At 40.5% G+C, this 22,121-nt stretch overlaps 1 protein-coding gene across 4 annotated transcripts in view; it reads right to left on the reverse strand.

Annotated features, from left to right (window-relative positions):
• The window catches only part of EGFR (epidermal growth factor receptor), a 217,374-nt gene extending 197,076 nt beyond the window's left edge, over positions 1 to 20,298 (reverse strand). For 3 of the 4 annotated variants that reach the window (XM_050937670.1, XM_050937669.1, XM_050937668.1), the window contains exon 1: positions 19,500 to 19,949. In XM_050937670.1, coding sequence (XP_050793627.1) covers positions 19,500 to 19,788 — 289 coding nt within the window. In that variant the 5' untranslated portion in view covers positions 19,789 to 19,949. Of the gene's footprint in view, positions 1 to 19,499; positions 19,950 to 20,256 lie in introns of those variants that run through there. The other variant, XM_050937671.1, reaches the window with a different exon arrangement.
• Between the last annotated feature and the right edge of the window lie 1,823 nt (positions 20,299 to 22,121).

Raw genomic sequence — 22,121 nt, forward strand, 5'->3', positions numbered from 1 at the left:
CTTGCAGGGCACGAGCTATTTTTAGCAGTGCAGACATTCCCACTTGGGTTGGAGTCTGGGCTCTGTGACCCATTCTCCTTGCCAGGGTCCAGAGCTGAGGCTTCAGCTCAAATGGGAACATCTACACTGCTATTTTTAGCCCTGTAGTGTGATCCATGCCCTGAGACTCAGTGCCTCAGGGCTGCTGGGGGTTTATTTTGCAGTGTAGACATAGCCCTTAGTTATGGACATGAACTAAAGGCGAAGAGGCTACCCCTAAACCAACAAGCTTAATCTGTTTTTGAATGCACCACATGTTATATAATCAAGAAATGCAGCTACAAGGTACATATGTTCTAACAGGGTGGGCCAGATACTGTTGCTGAATTTGGAACAACAAAACACAAAGCTGACCAAATAATCATCTAATCCCTGAGAAACTTCTCTTTAATTCTAACTTCTGACACACACTTTTAACTGCTGCTTTTACAGCAAATTCGAAAAACAACAAAGAAACACTTTCCCTCATTTTAAATCCTTGCTTTCTATGGCCCTGACTCAGCATGGCAATTAAGCACATGCCTAACTTTGAAGACAATAGGACTATTTTCATTCTTAATGGGACTACTCATGAGTTTAAAGTTAAGCATGTTGCTTGGGTACCTAGCCAAAATGGGGTCCAAGATCATAGGGTATGATAAGTTATTCTTAGTAGTAAAGATTTGCACTATTATCCTTGGTAACTGCTTGGAGGATCAGACCAATAGTTACAACTGCAATGGACCTAGTAGATCACGGGGTTTAACCCCGCAAATGCAGGACAGAATCCCTCACATAGAAAATTATTTCACAACCTGGATGGTGTCCATTCCGTTCTTTTCCAGGAAAACATACTCAGGTCTGATGGATTCAAGTTTCATTACACCACATTTGTGTTATTAGCAACTTAAAGAAATCAAAGTGCAGACCACTAAACAGAAACGGACGTCACCTCATCCCTCAACCTACTTATACATAGAATATCAAATAAATGCCCTCATTGTTTAAACCATGTGCGCCACTAGGAACATCTTTCAGACAAATTAGCATCAAACTTCTGAGCTTTTCTATTTTTGGTGTTTCAGACTCCAAAAGCATTTTTTTAAATTTACATATAAAACAGCTTTTAGAGGAAAGTATACTTCATACAATGTCAGTTTCATCACCAAGACTACAGTAACTTAATTGGAAAGGCGGGGAATTGTACTTGTAAAAGTATGCATATTTTCTCAAAATAAATTACAACTGTCAATGGGCTGTAATTTATTCAAATTGTTATGTGCAAACACAGAAACATGACTTCTCATTTTCAAATCATGCTGCTTGACTATCTCTTCACTGGCTATCAAAAATTGCTAGTGGAGCCCTGGTTGTGGGAAAGAAACGAACAATTAAGTCAGACTTCTGGGAGGTTTGGAAGGTACTGGGGTTTTTTTGGTTTGTTTGTTTGTATTGCTTGTTTTTATAATTGTCTCAAGTATATGAACTGGGCTTTTTTCAAGTTCAAGGCAAATCACCACACGTTTAAATGCCTTTAATTAGATATAGGCAACATTCACTGGCTTTTACACAAATTTTTTGCACAGACTATTGGGCTTTTTAGGCCCAAGCCCCGATAAGTTATTTAAATAGATTTTCTTAGTGAACTTCACCCCACCCTACTGCTAGGTACTCTCTTGTCTTTGTAGTTGGTCCTAATAAATTCTGACACCCACTGTACTGCCAACTGCCCAAGATTCAACCAGTGGTACTGTCCTCAACCTCAGAGAAGTTTGTTAAAGTGCTTTGACATTTGTTCAAACAAACTTTGAGGTTTCAGGCAGGTTACCAATGCAAATATGCCACAACACACCTAACTAACTAGCGACAATGAAATGTTGTAGCCCTGTCAGTCCTGGTTTATAAAAGAGACAAGGTGGGTGAGGTAATATCTTTTATTGAACCAACTTCTGTTGGTGAGAGAGACATGCTTTTGAGCTCACCTGGAGGTGACCTGAAGAAGTGCTCTCTGTCAGCTTGAAAGCTTATGTTTCTCACCAATAGAAGCTGGTCCAATAAAATATATTACCGCAACCATCTTCTCTCTCTAGTGACAATGAAGGCACATATCTGGAGGGCAACTATTGAAGAGGTACAATGAAGGACCTAACACTTTGGGTGGTGTGGGAGAACATCAGCATGTGCATTACAAGCTACCTGCCCCAGAGAAAAATGTTTGAAAGGCAGAAAATTTGCTTGAAGTTACCCTTTAGAACTGTTTATCTCAGCTCAGCAGGGGAAGAGTAGAAAATCGGGGTTGCCTTTCAACATTGCACAATATCTATGTAAAAATGACAGTTTTCACTTTTTGTGAATCTGAAGACATGTTTTTTGCAGGCTTTCCTGTGATGTGTAATGTGCCCACAAAAAAGAACAAAGGCTTGATCCAAACTCTAATGAAGTCAATCCTTGCTTTGACTTTATTGGGCTTTGGATCAAACCCTGAGGGCCTTATGGTAATCTCCCATTGAAAAAAATTGCAGCAGGAAAACAGAGGGCACAGGACACTCTGACATTCACGTCTCATCATTTCCAGCTAATGCTCTTCGCAGAGAAGGAGGGATTTGAGCCCTGATTCTGCCAACACTTAGGCACGTGCTTAACTTTAATGCCAGGAATAGTGCCTGGGCACCATGGAGAAGGCATCAACAGCAGGAAGAGGAGCACCCAGACTACTAGATATACTGTTCCTGCAAGGTGCAGCCCTTCAGTCCCTGGCATCACATTTCACTTAAGATTTGCCAATTAATATTAACAGAGGTGGGCTGGAAGTTATTGCTGCAAAGAACAGCATTAACATCTGCCAGATATGCATAAGTATTTGCATAGAGCTTTTTCATCTGCTGATTTCAAAATGTTCCAAAATGGTAGGTAAACAATACCCCTTTTACAGATTACTGTGGATTAAGATAGGGATTCCAAACGAAAATTGTTTCAGAGTCTAGCCTTTTCCTCCTTTTATTGCAGGTATCAAAAATATGCATTTATTTTTTATATTATATAGCCTGATAAAAACTAGTAGCTGGAAAAACAACAGCCCTCTGTGCAACAGTAACAGCAGTGAATGGCTGTCTTCTTTTTGCATGAGTGCTATTAACAGTGACAAATGATTCCTCCTAATCCCGACATGGTTTGTCTGGACATATGTATTCTATTAATGCAGATACCCTTGGCTTCACTTCTTTCCTAATAGTCACTGACGATTAAACTAAACATTAAGGATATGAAGAAACCTCATAAATTAAACTGTGCACAAGTCTTTGAGCTTTACCCAACTTCCTCTCCTACTCCAGGGGTTTCAGATAAACTTCAAGACAGCATATTAATCTTATAGCCGGGTTATAAGTGATAAGGTATTTTTTTAATTGAGTCTGCATTGGCTCTAGATATTTACTACCTTATCTATGGTCTCCCTCCCCATCTCTTGCCTCCTCCCACTGATAAGATTTTACTGTATTTGGAAACCTTTATTGTATTAACTACAACTTTATATTTATTATAACGATGCTTTTCTGCATATACAGACATAGATGTCCCTTTTGCTGTGTCAAATAAAAGAGATACAGAAACTTAAAATCTAGATAAGGTTTTATGTGACTTTTGGTGCCTTAATTTGTTTGGGTGCTCAGTTAAAAATGCTTTAAAGGAGTCTGATTTTCAGAGAGTGCTGGGCACTCACCCACTGAAAATCAGTCCGCTTTAAGTCATCTTGAGTTGGACAACCAAAACCTGAGGCAGTCCGAGGTCACTAGCCCCTCCTGAAAATGTAGGCCTTTAAACCCCAGTGCAGCAAGATTCTTAAGGCTGTGTTGTAACTTTAAAGCATGTGTGTAATCCAACTGAAAACAATGGGACTACTTACATGCTTAAAGTTCAAGTACACCTTGCTGAATCGGAGCCATAGTGTGTTACTTCCACTAAGAATACTTCTTTACTTTAAATCAACACATTCTACCCTTAAATGGAAGGATTTCCCCTTTGCTCCCATTGCACAAACTCAGTATGTACATTATTACAGTTGTTGCTTTTACTTTAAATCAGATATATATTTTTAAATCTGTCTGATTTTTTTAGGTTCTCTGCAAATCAGCAACAAATTATAATCTGGTGGTACCAACTGGCCTTAAACTTGACTATGGCAATTTAAGTACCATGTAGAGCAGCTGTTGTGTTAACACCATTTTCTTCTTAAGTGTTAAGCAGGAGTGCTAAAGGCCTGTACAAATTGACCAGTAAGTAGTTCCTGGGGGCTACACTAAATTACTCATTTCAAGTTCCCCTTTTTCATATGAACATTTAAATTCCCAGTTACAGGCATTGCGTCAGATTCAAACTAGTGATACGCAAGTGCGATGCCACCGAATTCAATGGAGTCACACCCACCACCAGTGAATTTCAGCAGTATCTCTTTTTCACTGACATATAGGGCCAGATCTTCAGTTGGTGTAAACTGGCAATGGGAGCTATGCTATGTACACAAACTGAAGGTCTTACCCATATAAGGCAAAATAGGGGAGATCAGTTTTTCAGAGAAAAAAATGGAATGATGAGCACATCCAGTTATTAGACTGAAATTTTCTACCACACATCCAATCAAAAACATCGTATAGGACATAAGTTAGTTTCAGTGTTGTAATATATTGTAGTAGCAACATGACTGTAATCTGCGCCAGTGCTAGGCATAAGGAGACTACGCAATCACTCAGGGCTCTGAGCAGCGCAAGGGCCCTCCCTTTGCTTTTTATTAGAAGAACTTGCCTGCTGTAGTATAGGAGGAAGTCCTGCTTAGGGCCCCTAGTGGGCTAGCACCAGCTCTGATTATAATTTATGTTTTTATTTTTTGTTTCAGGAGAATTATATTATATTGTAAGCATCATAAAATAGAACATGTGTTACATCAGTTCAATGACTAGGGCTTCGCCTTTAAATCCAGTGAGAAGAGCTTGCCTGGGCAAATAAACTAGAACAAGCCTGATCCTGCAGTTTGTACATGCAAAAACAAACAAACAAAAAACAAACAAAACCCTCCACAGGCATTAAGGGAAGTTTCATGCCAAAGGATAGCAAGATCAAAGACCAATTACAGAATCATGTCCCCACTGCACAGTGTCACTGTAACTAAGAAATCAGAGTTCCAAGCTAATCTCCTTTTTCCTCCAACTCTACATAATTTTCCTCTTTCCCATTAACTTCCATGGGTGTTTATGCATCACTGCAATTTTTTCTGCAGAAGAAATGCATTGCAAAATTACAGGCCAGATTATCCTCATCTGGAAAGATATCAGGGAACATCAAGGAGATTCTTGAGTTCTCCATGATGACCCCCAACTTCACTCCCCTGCTACCAGATATACCAGCGAGCTGGAGGTAGTGCACAAAGTTGTACTGTGACTAGCGCCTGTAATTTCATCTCTCTGTTAGTAGCACACTGGGGCTGGGGGCAAAGCATTCAATGGCTGGGCAGGTGGACAGGCTGTTCCCATGTCACTAGTACTACAGAACTGGAAAGTTCTGGAGTTCATTTTCAGCTCTCTGCTTTGCTTCTCATTATCAGGGTTTCCCTTTGTGGATGTTAGTATCAACTATCACCAATGATATCTGACTTGGGCTATTTCCCTGCTTGTGTGAACTAATTCTAATTTCCCTCATCACCATGGTATGCAAGTATCTTCCAACAGTGCCTTAAGCAACCCGACAAACACTTGTCATGTGTGGCTTGTTCTCACTCATCTTCTCTCCAGAGGGAAGATTTCCCATCACCTATGAACAGATGTTACATGATTATTATTTAACCAGTCATGAGGAGGAGATGGGGGCAGTGGGGAATAGTAACCATGACAAAAACTTAAAAGGATTGACTTACAATTGACACAAAATATAGGTTTTAAACAAGCTAAAACGTTTCCGCAATATTTTAGAATGCCAATTAAAGCACATTTTAAACACACATTCCACTGCAGGGTCAGTTTCCAGTATTACATCATTAAAAGCCTGAAAATGAAACTGACAATGAAACCAAAGTAAAACTGACAATTGATTTTTTTGTCCAAATTGAGAAAAACATTTAAACACAGAATATAACTAATAACAAAACAAATTTCAAAATTCCTTCCTTCCCAAAAACCTAAGGTGTTATTGGCAACATAGATAATTAACAGTGTTGGTGTAAGCTAATCAATGGAGCTTTGCTGATTTACACTAGTTGAGGATCTGGCCCATAAATTTTAAGCTGACAGAGTCATTTTTTTTTTCCAACAGAGGTATTACATCTATGGAATGAAAGTATTATTTTGTATAATTACAAAAACACAGCTGATGGTGTTAATTTATTAGGGGAGCTGAAGAAGTTCACTGAAACGCTCCGAAAGGTAAGAATTCTTACTGACAGACAATTTTACACATGCCTTTATCTAAATTTATGGGTCATAAAGTCTAACAATATGATTACCAGTGAGATAGCATCATTTTCAGTAACACAGTGTTGCTCCAGAACAATCTATTTTATAATCCCATCTATTCTGGCTAGTCTGCTTACTCAGATAGAAGTAACACACTTTCTCCTTCTAAAATGACTGAGCATTTGAAACATTATTTGATAATAGTTTACAGGCAGGGTCCAATTTCCACTGTATGAAAAGAAAAAACAAACAGTCTCGGAGTCTCTCCTGTAAATACCAATGACTGGCTTATGTACTCTTTTCATGTAATTTAATAAATACAAAATATAGACAGTACATGAGCAGACAAGTATGGTATTTATGACCTAGAAATGCAGCTGGCGGGGGACAATTTATATCAGAGGGCAATAAATTTTCTCCAAGAACTTCGATACGTTTTTGATACCAGCAGCTTCTTGGATGCTCTATGCTACCCTTAATTCATTAGGTTCATAATTAGTACTGACCAGACACAAAAGAAACAGATGCTTTGTTAATTAATAGTTAATGTTTACTCTTTTAATCCAGTTGGTAGTTTGCATTAATTGAAGCACAACAGACTGCTGTTCAAGACTTAAAATACATTCATGTGAAGTACTAACCAGCCCTTACTCTGGTGAGGGTCTATTCCCCCTTACTAGTGCCCAAACAATTCTCCTGGTAGTGTCAAGGGGAATCATGTATGCGTATTGATGGAAGCAGCATATATATTGATGGAAAAAGACTCCAGAGAAGATGTTGCTGGATTACTTATTCTGGTATAGATATCTGTGACAAAATGATGCTGCCTAGAAGACAGTCTGATTAAAAGGTGAGAAAGAGAAAGAGAAAGAACAAGCTTTGAAATAATAAAATCATTAAACAAGAGCAGCTTGCCAAGCTTATTAAGAAGGAAATAGACTGAAAATACATTTTTTCAAAAATAATTGCATCCCTCGTTGAAAATGGAAATGAGCCTGTGGTAATCCTTTCAAAATCCTTTCAAAATGAGGAAGTGCTCAAATTGATCCAATAATAAGATGCATATCAAAAACCTGCATATTAAAGTAACATTTAGGACTTATCAACTAGCTAAAGCAAAGAAACAAAGAGCTAAAAGATTTTTTTCCAGCCTTAATTCTGCCCACTAGAACTAGTCAGGTTATTCACTGTAAACAACAGGCTCTCAATTTTTAACTCAATTGATCTCACTGGTTTACTCCTGGTTTACACTGGTGCAGCTTTTTTTTTTTTTTTTTAAATTTGCTCCCACTGACATCAACTTTTTCACACTGGCTTCAGAGAAGCAATATTGTGAATGGTGTCTAGTTATTGCACTGGTCTCAGTAAAGTGCATGATATGATCTTTTATGTTAAATATGCACTTCATTCACTCTTTTGGACAAAGTGGCCACATAAATCTAATCTAACTTCCTCTAGTGAGATCATTACATGAAATTTTAAATAAAGGTTATGTTCCTTTGTGAATTTACCCATGGTATAATGAAATTCAAAATATGTAAAAGTAAATAAATACTGCTCTGGCATTCTATTAGAATTTGCACTGCCATCTCATCCTTTCACTGGCAAATGTGCATGCAGTCATTGAAATCTATGTTGTTTTGCTTTTTGGATAGCGGAAGTCTTTAAAGTAAGAACAAATGACCAGCTATATGGTTCAACACTCATATAGCTAATAAATTTGAGGAGAGTAAAATGTTTCTGCTCCATACATAGTAACGTCTATTTACATTGTATACGATCTTGTGATAGACACCTGATACGATACAACACACACACAAGCAAATTCTTAATTTTACATTGACATCCTATTATAGCAGTTAGTGTGATAACAGGGATGGAATTAAAGTTATCTGACAGTGTATTATCAGTGTCAATCACAACATAGTGAAGTAGCACTTCTGAATACACCACCACCAAGACACCAGTCTATATGAAGAACTATAGGCCCACATCTTGCAAGTTTCTCAGTGTGAGCTGACCCAGTCCTCAAGCAGAGCCCCGATGGCTTAAGTGGGGCTCCACCTACACAAAACAGCTTGCAGGATCAGGGCCTCACTGTCTGTAAAATTTCAATTTAAAAATACATCTTTTGTAATTTAGAACAGGCCAGAGAAAAGAAAAAAAGTTGGAAGTCACAACAAAAACTGACCAGTCTGAATAGCACTAAACAAAATGAATCCTTTTTTAAAAAGCAGGCGGATTAAGTTTCAGCCTCATGGGAAGTTGATTTATAACATCAAACAAAGTTTAAAAATGGAAATAGCAACTGGCTCGTGGCTAAAAGCACCAAATTCTTGTTCTGTCATTCCATAACAGTAAACTTTGCCAAATGAATAGTCACTACTGCAATTTCATTTAATACACATTTGGGGGCATTTTCTGTTTGTTTGTTTAAAGTTCTATGTTCACTTGCCATAACAGACAATATTAATCCACTACGTGCCTCCAAAATGAAAAACGTATACTTAATTTTGCCAAGGTATCTACGTTTAAAAAAAAAAAAACACACTATGGCCTCATTTTCCAGCTAAAATGCTGAAAATAATAAGGCGTTCAGCAGATTTATGTTTCAGACATTCAAGTATGAGAAAGGACTCCAACCTGAACTTCTGTTTGTGAAAGAAATAGTATCCACATATAGAAATAATATATTTTCATAGGGCACTGAAAGCTTGTTTTCCTTATTTTCTTACAAGTCTACAATGTTAAACTAGAATCCTCAATGTCTTAACTGTAGATTAGCTGATATTTAATTTATATTAAGGGGAAAGAAGCAGGAAGGGAAAATGAGGAAACAGAAGACCGAAATCTCCAGGGATTAGGTATGTAGATGGTGTTGACCCCCTACTCCCACCCAAAAGGGTCCCCAGTCCTACCTGTTACACCACAGCAAAACCACAGTATTTCTAGGAAACAAAAAGCAAGCTCAACCTTTATCTGAGAATATCTTGGGAAAGTGTTGCTGTCACCAGAAGTTCAATCAGGACAATAGAAGTTGGAGATGGAAGAGACCTGATTGATCATGGAGCATATCCTCTTGGAAGCACTAGAGATAATACATACCTCACATACACACATTCGAGAAAGGATGAACCTGATAATAGATTGATATTGCACTGCTTCACTTGGAGCATCATAAAAAACCGAGGTAACAGTGTAAGCAGGACACCTAATGGTACAACAATTGCAGGAAAAAAGGAGAAACTTGCCTGAGAATTCTCAAAAATTATAAAAACTTAAGTAGGAGCGGAAAAGCATTTTCACAGTCAAAATTTTGTTTATTGAAAAGTAAAAATACAACCACAGACTGAGAATACTGCACCCTCTGTACAAAAAAAGGTGCACGTTTGTTTTAATGTAAGCTTTTGCTAAGTGGCTTTGATTCAAAACGTGAAACAGCTTTCCTGCAGCAACCAACCTAACCACATCGATTCTAAAGGACACAGGAAATAACATGAGATATGTGACATGCCATGCTATTTGTTGAGGTTGTCTCCTTTACTAGCAGTCATTTACTCATCCAAATAAGTTGTAATATGTGTTCCAATCTGAATCACGGAAAATAGCCACTGATTTCAGTAAGTAACTTCTTACTTCTTTGCTGAAGGCATTGTTGAAATAACTGACCCAACTGCTAAAACAAGCTTCTTCCCCTAGGCCTGCCTCATTCCCTTTCAGTTTTACATATCTCCACATATTGGATCAGTATCAGGAAACCCACATGAATTTGCTGCACAAATTCATTTCAAAGATACTCTTCTACTCTCAAACATGCAATTTAAAAACACAGACTCACAACTTGTTAAAATACGTGTGCAATCAAAAAAAAAAGTAGCATTTTCAAGACCAAATAATCATTTGGACTGACTTAACCACAGAACCATCAGCAGCAATAAATGGAAATAAGTGCATAGAACTTGGAAAGAAGTATTAACTATTCTGCATTCAGGGCAAATTCTACTCAGATGTGCACACGATTTCCATTGAATCTAATCAGCAGTGTGAACACATATTGAAACTCAGAAATTGACATATCTAGTTGCTATGGTAATACAAATAATAGGGTAATATTTTGTTTAAAGCACCAAATCACTGAAGTCAGAACTACCATTAAAACTACACTGCATTTACAATGGAAGAGTGATTTAGGAGTAAATTCAAACCCAATATGAGTAGGCAGCTGCTTAAACCAGCCCAGAATTTTGCTGTACCATTACAATTCTCTATTATTTAAATATCACAGGGGTCCCTCTTATTGGCTCTTAAAGTGTTTTATCATAATCCCCAATCAGCAGTTGCAATGGGGATACGGAAATAGAATTTTTGCGTATGATAGGATTTAATGTGTTTTGGTTGTGAGATATCAAACCTGGCATATTCCATGAGAGCTCTCCTTATGAGGATGATTATTAGTTATATTGTGGTTGTGCTCAAAGATCTAGTCAGGTGATGGGAATGCCTTGTGATAGAAGCTGTAGAAACACACAGAAGCACACAGTCCTTGCCAGCCCAGCAAATACTAAAACAGACTTTACATGTGTGCACCAGCGGAAATAGAGCGCTGAATGAAATATATATCATTTCAAAGCTTGACAATAAGCATAACTGGAGAAGTAGGAGGTAGGTTACATTAAAATGACAGACAATGTTGATTAATAGTTAGAGCATGGGGTTGGAGGCCAAAATCCTAAATCTCAGCTCTCCCCAACCTCTCTGTGCCTCAGATTCCAAATCTGCCAATAGGCAAAGTAATACTTAGATACCTAAGAGAGGAATTGTGAAGGTTACATTGCCCCTTTGCCAAGCAGTAGCAGATTGACCTGCAAGGCCCTAGCAATTATCCATTTGGAGCATAAACTGATGTTGAATCAAATATCATCTTCCTGTAATACGTTTACTTGAGTGCACTTTATAAATAGTGTTTCACTGAACAGGACACAAGTAATTCTCTTCTTGCAGAAACCTCAAGTAAATCACCATTGCCCTGTCCACTGAGCTGCTGATTTGTGCCCTTCTCTTCCTCTCCCCATAGCCTCACAGCTTCATAATCTCCTCTTCCTTCCCCAGCGCCCAACATTTACACTTGAGACGTCTCTAGGGGCAGGTCTACACTACAAAATTAAGTCAACCTAAGTTATGTTGATGTACAGCCACCGCAGTGATTAAATCGCTTTTGCATGTCCACACAACCTCTCGTGTTGGCGTTGTGCATCCTCACCAAGAACACTTGCACCAATTTAACCATCAGTGTGAGGCATTGTGGGATGGCTTCTGAAAGGCAGCAACAATCGATGTAAGCAACGCAGTGTCTACACTGACACTGTGTCAACCTAATTACATTAACTTAAGCTCTCACAGAGGTGGAGTTAAGTCAGTGTAATCAGCGAGTGGGAGCTACATTTTAGTGACATAAATTTAGTGACATTTTGGTTGACATAAGCTGCCTTATGTTGACCTAACTCTGTAGCGTAGATATGGCTAAGCAAAGCTGTGTCAGTCAGGGGTGTGATTTGTGTTTGATAACTGTGCGGGCCAAAGCTTCCAATGTAGACACAGCTGTACCGGCAAAACTGTGCTTTATCCAGCATAGCTTGTTTTGCTTGGAGGGGAGAAGCGGGGACAGGAATACACCATGTCGGCAAAAACACAGTTTTGCCAATATAAGCTGTGTCCATACTAGGAACACTTTGGCAACATAGTAGACCAGTGTAGCTATAGCAGAGTGCTCCTAGGGTAGACCTGGCCTAAAGCTGCTAAAGAGACCATATGGCCTGAAAGGAGTCTACATCTCCTTACTATATGTTCCATTCTATGCATCTGAAGAAGTGGGCTGTAGCCCACAAAAACTTATGCTCAAATAAATTTATGAGTCTCTAAGATGCCACAAGTACTCCAGTTCTTTTTGCGAATACAGACTAACAGGGCTTCTCCTCTGAAATCTACCCTCCTTGTGTAGCTGCTCTGCAACACAAAGGAACTGCAAAGCCTAAATTATCAGACAAGGGTGAGTGCTTTAACCTTCCTTTCTATAACCTTACAGAGCTTTAACATACCCTTATTGAGACTTGGGATGCAGTTAACGGGTGCTTATACATCAGTGATTGCTAATGTGCAAGCCATTAGCACTTTCCAAAGCAATTAATTACTTAAATGTTTGCACTGTACTGAGAAGATGTCACATATGTAAAGACCACCTAAATAGCAAGTATTCTATTTTTTGGTAATTAAAATGCAGAAAAAAGCACTTCAGATTTTATATACATTTGCATTTATCATATATTGGTATATACATATGAACACACAGATACTCACTTTCATATGCATAGACATACATAATAACACACTAGAGGAGGCTAATTAAAATACCAACTTAGGTGGAGGAGCTGTGCATCTGTCAGAGATGGAGCTGTCAGCAGACAAAACACATACAGTACTAAACCCTTGCTTTAAACACACGCACACACCAGTTCAATTTACATAAGTTGAGTATTGTACTCTACTATCAATATTTTGTTCCTCAAATGCACTTAGGCTGTAGTGTAGACATAACCTATGTTGGCACCCCTCAGGGTGTGAATATTCCACACACACACACCAAAGCAACATAAGTTACACTGATGAAAGTGTTTGTGTGCACAGCTTCTTCCGCTGACATAGCTTATGCCGCTTGCGAAGGTGTTTTTTTGGTCCACTTAGAGTGTCTGCACCAGATACGCCACAGTAGCACAGCTGTATCAGTACAAGTGTGCCACTGCAATGCTGCATGTATAGATATACCCTTAGTATAACTATTTGCAGCAAGTGCACTTATAAGTTTGGTTGCCAATTGACATTGCCTTCTCTGTTGATTATGGTTATAAGAAGGCTTTTTTTCTTTAAATGGAAAAACTAATGAATAGATTCTTCAACCCTCTCTATTCTGCAAGCACTTGTGCTCAGGCTAAAGGAGCAAAAATTGAGAGCTCTTGTTAAGTTATTGGCAGCACAACCCTGTCACCATATGCACACATTTTCCCTGTGAGGAAAACAGCCAAGGTATGTCATAGTTGGCTCAGTAAATAAGCACTCTTCTTGCAATATAACCAGACAATTACTTATTTTGATAGGGCCCCACTGTATATACATTAACTCACACACACAGGGGCCAATTCTGCCACCTTTATTCCTGCCGAGTGTTACCTTGCTCCCAAAATACTTGCAGAATGACTATTACTCGGTATGATTAATGCGGCAGAATTAGGCCCTAAATAAAAAAGTATTATAGTCTATTTTGACATAGTTGAAAGCCAAGAATTACAGTACCAGAGAACTGTTATGGCACACCGTTTAATATAGACAGAAACAGTATCAGACTTCATACTGTACACACTAACCAAAGAGCACTATTGTCCTTCCTTGCAGTAAAGTGCATGTGAAAAACAAACAAAATAAAAATGATACGAGTTAAAGAATGAGATCATGTGTGCTCATAAGTCTAACAAAAACTGTCAACTCAACATGTCAGAGTCCAAATGAGGTATCAAATAACAGACTCCCACAACATGTACCATGACCTCATGGCCATAAAGTGCAAAGTGAAATTCAACTGAATGTTGTGTGTCTGGACCAACATAAACTAGATAAAACTATCACCAGCCCTTAACGTCTTTATGCATTGCATGGAATCATTAAAGCTGATAAGGATGAATGACAGCATTGCTTAAGAGGGGATGACTTTCAATGATTAGTATCTATGAATCTACCACCCTCATCATCAAGATGTCTAGACTGTGTTTGACCATTCTTACACGACAAGCGAGTTCTGGAGTTACAGGCCCCTCAAGTAATATCACATCACTGACCACAGATTATGCTAATAGCAACTGTGGAACAACGGCCTGGGAAGAGAAGCAGACTTTCTAGCCGACAGCTATAGCAGCTCACGCATCACCAGTACAACAGCTATGTGTGAAGCACAGCTTAGGAGGTAGACACACTGGATTCCACACTATCTTTAGTTTCTAAATGGTCTTTAGAGGTAACCTGAAATAGAAAATATTACTGTGGTCTAATTTTGAGGTGAGAAAGGCATGAATAATTGTAGCAAAATCCTATTCATGGTAATAGCGACTACGTAAGTATCAAGAGGCAACCGCAGATCTAACATGATGGCCATATTGCAAATCTGCATAACAAGAAGCTTAACACTCTTTCCAGCATGGGGGCAAATAAGATGTTTGCCATCTTTTTAAATAGCTTTCACGTTATGCCAACATTACCACAGTCTTGGCAGGTTGAAACCCAAAGAAGCTTAGGCAAAATTTTGATTGTTCTGGCTAGGAGGCTATTTCTACCGGATAGAAATTTGCCTTCTAAAATGCAATTAGAGGGAAATTCCTGTAATTGTAAATTGGGAATATTCATTATGTGTATGATATAAAGACAAACAATATGACATACAGATTATTAATTTTGTATATTTGTGAACTTAGTACATTTCTTAAATACAATATTCATAAATACAAGGTGACTGTACCTCGTGATGCACATACGCATAACAAAGATTTGGAATAACCCAAGCACTGCTGGGAATATCAGCAACTTCTATGCCAAACCGATTCATCAAGATACAAGCAGTCTGATGAGAGTGAGTTAAGGCAGGCATGTACGTTCACTATGCTTGTTCTTTAAGAGTTACAAAACAAAGTAAGGTTTGATCTAAAAGGAACATGGAAGAACTGTAACATTATGAACAAACTGGTTGGACCAGTCACTTATACTGCTGCCTAAAACTGGTCTATCACAAAGATTACAGCAAACAGACATACCCAAATGCCAGAGCCAGCCCTCAGAAATATCATGAGATTGTCTGACACTCCATGAAGGAGTTTGTCTCCCTAAATTAATAAATGGATTACAATGGATTTAGACTAGTTCAAGGGCAGGTACCTTTTTTCTTTATTGTATGTAAAGCACTTACTACGCTGTTGTTGCAATAAATAATACAGTATATTAGCATTTTTTACTCTCAGCTATGCATATATTTTATTCATTTCTATATATTTCCGATAAATATTATTAATTTAAGGCCCAATCTTTTGTTGAGAATAATTTTGCTCACACAAAAGACTTTAATCTGACCATTTTTGCCAGAACCATAGATTGAGGATGAAAACCAAGGGCCATATATGATATGGCAGTAAAAGTGCAGCCAAATGTATATGTTTCCTCCTTACAACTGAGAAATTCCTTGAAGGTAATGGAATTTTTGCACTAAGGCTGGGGGTAAAATATGGTCCTAAGTGGATGGATATACATTTTTGTCGTGTGTCTGTTTTCAAACAGGTAGGATTAAGCCTTTCATACATAAGGTACCAGAATAAGGTCTGATCAACACACAGTTTTTGAACAATTTATCTTGTTTTATCCAAATAAGCTACACTAATATACACACTTTTATGCTGGTATAACCACATCTACACGAGGGTTTGCACCAATTTAACAATATCAGTTTCTAAACCAATACAGTTAATTTGTTACAAAAAGTATGTGTGTGTAGACAAACCCATAGATGCTAAAAGGGCATATTCCACCTTCTTTTCTTATGCAAAACTACCATTGCAAGTCAATGGGAATTCTGTGCTAGAATGTAGTGTAATATACGGCGGTGATACAAATCTGGGACCATATAATGTCCTTGACCCGTACATGCAATTCCCATTGGTATCTGGTAGACAGATGACAATATGTGAGTCAAAAGTTGTAAAAGAAACTTTTACCATTGGTTTAGCAGTACAAAGCAATATTTGAACATGAGTAAAACATTTTGTTCCATTCAGACTACAGAATAATTTAAAGACACCATAAACATGCACACTAATATACATTTAGTGATGTACAAATATTGCATTGTATTGGACAATTCTCATATTAAAATTAATAAATGAAAAACCCTTATAAAAGTAGAGATCCAAAACACAAGACACTATGGGAAACCGAAGAGCACCTCTGCAGTTAATGAGTTGCCCAGTATCTAGCCTTGCACATTCCCAATGTATAATACTGTGCTCACATGAATGGTTGACCACTGAAAATCAAAACTAAACTGATGCAGAATACAGTGGAAAGCAGGTTATCTGAATTGTAGTGCTACCACTGATTTGCCAGTTACACTTCAGTTTGCTATTGATAAAGTGCACTAGGCAATAACTGGCACGACTATTACTGGAAATTACTATTAAAACTATTACTGTGACTGGATTGGTGAAAATATATGTTAGCTTCACTGTTCTGTTAATCTGGGTTTACACCAACATGTGTGAGACAGATTCTGATCTCGTGTGTTTACATTTTCAATAATTCTGTTTTGTTTGGTTTTGGAATGTTCATGATTCCTTTTTTATTATTAAAACATCAACAACATTAACAATAAAGTCAGTTGTCTCTCAGCTGCTTTGAAATTTGTTTTTAATTCTCAAAGTTTGGAGAAAGATATAACTTTATAAAAAATTGACATTGAAGTCATCTCCCTAACCAAAACCAAAACTTAGAGTTGTACATTTCTGGCACTCCAATGAGCACTGTACTAGCATCTGATTTCTTTATTTAAATACAAAAAAAGAAAAAAGAGTAATCAGCTCTTTGTATAATAAAGAAGTGACATTCAGTTGAAATTTTTAAAAAGTGAATGCTCGGAAGTACATCCAATTTAATATTTCTCAGATGCATCATTTTAGTTTACTGTAGCACTTCATTGGTTTGTATTGCTGCACAAATTCATTACAATATGTTTGGATTTACAGTCAGGGCAGGGGTGCTGCATCAGTTTTTATAGTGAGGAGGCTGAAAGCAGAAACAGTGTATTTGGTTGTTATGACTACTTCAAGCAAGGGGGTGCCGCTGCACCTCCAGCATCCCTAGTTCCAGCACCCCTGAGTCAGGGCTCAGGATATGTGGTGTCAAAAGGATGATCTCGTGTACCTGAACAGTGAGGCAGGTTCTGGAGTCATGATGATGGTCTCATCTATCATCCACCTATTACTTTAAAAGAAATGTTAAAATCTGGAACTGCTATTTTATGATTCTCAAATGAGGATTCATCCTGTATCATTCACTTCAATGGTAATTTTACCAGTTAATTCAATGGAAGCAGTAAAACATGCCACCAAAAAGCACTCTTCTGCTGCTCACCTTTTGTGATCATACATTACAGTGAACTATCAAGCAACTGGCATTTTGAAGATGGCATACTGCGTTCTATCTTTGTCAAGAGGTCTAACTCTCCTGGTGTGAAAAGCTACTGCCAAACAATTATACTGTGGAAAAAAACATACTCCTTATCACTTCTTTACTGCTATTAATAGATTGGGGTCCTGGTCCATAACCAGGGCTCCTAGACAGGACAGTAATACCAATAAAACAATAACAATTGCTACCTCTTAATACTGTAACCTTTAGTATTACCCTTGCACCTAAACTCTCAGTCTGTGTTTCAAAACGATTTTATCTGAGCTGCACAATCACAGCAAAGGGAGTCAACTCCCCCCAAAACCCTGCCCTCGTTACATCAACGACAGGTACAAACTTGCTTCTTAGAACCAGAGTGTCTCTTGATTTCAAGATTGTGTAATTAGCTTTTCTAAAAGGCCTGTTTCTCCTTTTCAAAGATGGTTTTATTGTCCAGAGTCACAAAATGCAAACTCACTTATGCTCAGCAGTTCTAAAAGACTTTCTAAAACTATCAGGTCTCTTCTCAAGCGATTTTTTAACAAAAATCTACATTGTGGTGTTGTTGTTGTTGGAGGATTTCCAAGATAAAAACGATTTTCCCTGGAACTGAAGTTGGCTGCCTCCTCTTGAAACTTACAAAAGGGGGGTGGGGGAGAGAAGAGTTTGACTAGCCAGAAGCTGTTTTTCTCCTAACATTGAAACCGGTTCCTTAACGTATTAAAATCTTGCAATAAACTAGTCTACACAATTTTCAATATGCCCAGGTCAGTGAGAGAAACAGCAAGCGCAGCTGACAGTAAGAGACATGCAGTTCATTCATAAAGCTTGCCAATTTCTTTAGGCTGGGCACCACACGTACAAGTGCTTCCCGATTTTAAGAAGAGCGGGGGTAATGGGCACATATTGAGCTTTTTCCTTGGTGTATTTCTGCCGAACAGATAAACAACGCTCAGGAAACGATCAGGAGCAGGTGAGAATGACAAGGGAAGAGACCAACATCACTGCAGTTGTTCCATGCAAGCCTAAGTTTTATAACAGGAGTTATTTGGCTCACGCAGGCATGTGAATCATTCGTGGCGTTCCCCCCCCCCCTGTTGTATTAGTTACAGGAAGACGATCATAAGCCTGAGGCAGTAACCCCTTAGTAGGGCAACCTAACCTCTTGTGAAACCGACACAGCAGCCTGTCACTGCCTCTCCCTTCGTGGCTTATTACCCCACCGATGCTTCCGAAAGGCACTAAAACACTTCCAAGTATATTGACACGATGTGCACGCGGACACGCCGGGAGGGTTTGCTTGGCCAAGCTGCCTAGGAAACTCATCGGGCCAGGTGCCGCTGGGTCACACCCCGGCAGCCCCACGTGCGGAACCACGCCAGGGCAGAACGTGGCCCCCTAGTTAGTAAAGGGCAGAGTGGGAGCTAACAGAGGGGCCGATAAAACCTCTGACATCTTCAGCCAGTCTAGGAGATCGCAGCGCGGTGTGATTCCCGGGTGAGGGGGAAGGACGTGCCAATGCTTACCCCCCCTCCCAGACAGCAAGCCCCAGACTCAGGAAGTGGCATGCCGCGAAGCTGTCACAGCGCGGCCAAGGAGCTGGGACATTGCCCCCCGGCCCTGACAGCGCAGCGCTGGGGCAGCGCCGGCCGGCGCCCGGAACTCCAGCTATGGAGCCGGAGGGAAAGTTTCAAGCTTCCCCGCCCCCCAGCCCTGGAGGCAGCGGGGCTCCGTCCGAGCCGCCCCACTTGGGCGCCCCCCACAGCGCGGCCAGCCCCCCCGGGGCGCGATCGGTACCTTTCTTCTCCTCCACCGCGGCGCTGAGGCAGAGGCGGGCGAGGAGCAGCACCAGGACAGCGGCTGCTGCCCGAGGCCGGCGGCTCCAGTCCCCCATCCGGGGCTGGGAACTAATCCCGGGGGCTCGGCGCGGCTCTTCCCTCGTCCCTCCGGCGGCGCTCAGCTCCTCTCCCCGGGTCCGCGCACCATGCTGAGCTGCTACCCGGGCACCAGGCGGCGGCGGCGGCGCTGGGGCTAAGGGACTCCGGGCTCCGCGCTCCCCGGCGGCTGGCAGCGGCTCCCACCCCATGTGCGCGGCGGAGAAAGTGCCCGCGGGTCTGGCTGGGAGCCGGCGGCTGCTCCCGGGTCTCCTCCTCCGGCGGTGGCTGCGCGCCCGGGGCTGAGGGAGCTCCGCTCTCTCCCCCTCCTCCTAACGCCTCCGCTCGCAGCAAAACTTTCCCCGCACGCAGCGAGCGAGCAAACTAGCCAGCAGCGCTCAGGGGTTTCCTTGGGGGGAAGCCGCCCGCCCAGGAGGGGGCGGGCCGGCGGGGATGGGGGCGGAGATGAGCAGGGGGAGGAGGCGGCCTTGGTGGCGCCTCGCCCTGCTGGGCTCCAGGTGAGGGGCTGGCCGGGGCGCTCACCTGCCCGGGGGGCGGGGAGGAAGCGAAGGAAATTCCCTGCCCCCGTCTCCCTAGGCCCTGGCTCCAGCTGTCCCACCCCTGCCCAGCCCGGGCATCTCTCCCCTCAGCTGGAGCCTTTGCTAAGGAGAAGCTCGCACCTTAGCTCTGGCTGCAGCTTTGCAGCCCTGCCCGCCGCCCGGGAAGGGCAGGAATAAAGCGCTGCCTCGAGTCTCCCCGATTCGTCGATAGGCGGCAGAGTAAGCTAGGCACTGCTGGGGAACGCTGAGAAGGGAACCAGGAGCGGACTGGAGCCCTGCTCGCTTGCACAGTCACTCGCTCTCTTTTTGGGCGGTTACACGACATGTGGCCTGACTTTGTTGGACTTTTCCTGCTTTACACCCCTGTAAGTAAACGCAGCATCAGCCCTCCTCTCTGCGTGAGAGAGAGAGAGAGTAGGATGGCTGGCAAAGGCGAACTGGCAAATCTAGTCTCCTATGTTCTTGAGGAGGCGAGAATGGAAATAAGTTACTGAGCAACTCTCTCAGAAAACAAAAGGCTGATAAGGAGCAATTGTGTGTGATTGAGGCGGGACTTGGGAGGCTAAAACCAGTCGGTCGCGCCTTTGCTTTCAAAGGAGAGATTTGCAGATGAACGTCTTAAAAAACGCCAACAGCGCTTCATAAAGGACCTCATAGGGAAAAGTCAGTTAATCAATCATTACCTTGCGAAGTTAATGATTGAAAAGCTTATGACATAGCACTAGATCTTGGAGTTTTGCTACTGGCTTCTATGGGACTGATCCTGTTCCTACTGTGTGCATTTTACCCCAAAACACTTTAAGGAGTTTGTATGAAAGAGAGAAAAATGAAGACAAACTACATTATTTCTGTGCATCCTTTCTTCCCCCAGTAACTCCCAGTCCCATTGGCACTGATCCTACTTGGGACTATTTTTTTTGCTATACTGTATGCTTCTTCTGTTCTTCTTTTGACCTGGATCTTCCAATCTTTATACAACCCAAAAATCATTAGAAGTGTTACTTGACTAAGGAATACTGAATTAAACAAAAATAAATTGATGAATTTGTGCATCTGGAAATCTTGTTACACTATCAGATGCATTCTGGGTAGATCTGCTAGCTTTCATTTAGCTGAGACAAATAGGATTTTTTAATCACACAGAGCCAATATAAATAATCTTTGCAGCGCTGTGGGATAACAGCACATACTAAAGGTAGCAAACGGCACTTTAAGGATGGATGCTGGATTAACGCCACTGGGAAAAAAGTTTGTCACAGGAGGCAAAAGAAAAAAGTATAATTTAAAGTCTAACGTAGCTACCTCCTTGAAAATAGTGCAAGAATAATTTATTTAATGCAGACTGTTAGCCTCCTGAGTGCTGACTTGTTTATATATGGCAATAGAACCAGACATTAACAGGGTTCACCAAAAACCAGATAAACCCCAAATCAATTCTGCAGGTAAATATATATATTCAGGCAGTATAAAGATACCATTTACAAAAAATAATTAAGGGTTATTGGCTTTTTTAAAATGAGCAAGAAGGAAATCAATAAAGTAATGACTGAAAAACAAACTAAACAAAAGAAAGAGAAACCATCTTCAAAACACGAACCCAATAAAAGAACACACAGAAGTCCTAAGTGTTGAAAGTGTTTTACATTCTGGTTGTGAAACCATCTGCAATTCTGAGCTGGAGAATTTCACATCTACTTTATCTATGGTCAATCATCTTTTCTATGTGAATTTGTATGAAACTGACTGATCATGAGTGAACTCCCACCTCACTTCTGACCTAAACGGAAGGCCAATGGAAGTCTAAAGTCATGTCTATGCTGTACACTCTTTGGGTATGTCTACACTACGGGATTATTCCAATTTTACAGAAACCAATATTTGGAAACAGATTGTATAAAGTCGAGTGCACGCGGCCACACTAAGCACATTAATTCGGCAGTGTGCGTCCATGTACCGAGGCTAGTGTCATCTTCCGGAGCATTGCA

Source organism: Gopherus flavomarginatus, chromosome 2, assembly GCF_025201925.1.
Source record: "Gopherus flavomarginatus isolate rGopFla2 chromosome 2, rGopFla2.mat.asm, whole genome shotgun sequence".
NCBI classification, from domain to species: domain Eukaryota; kingdom Metazoa; phylum Chordata; order Testudines; family Testudinidae; genus Gopherus; species Gopherus flavomarginatus.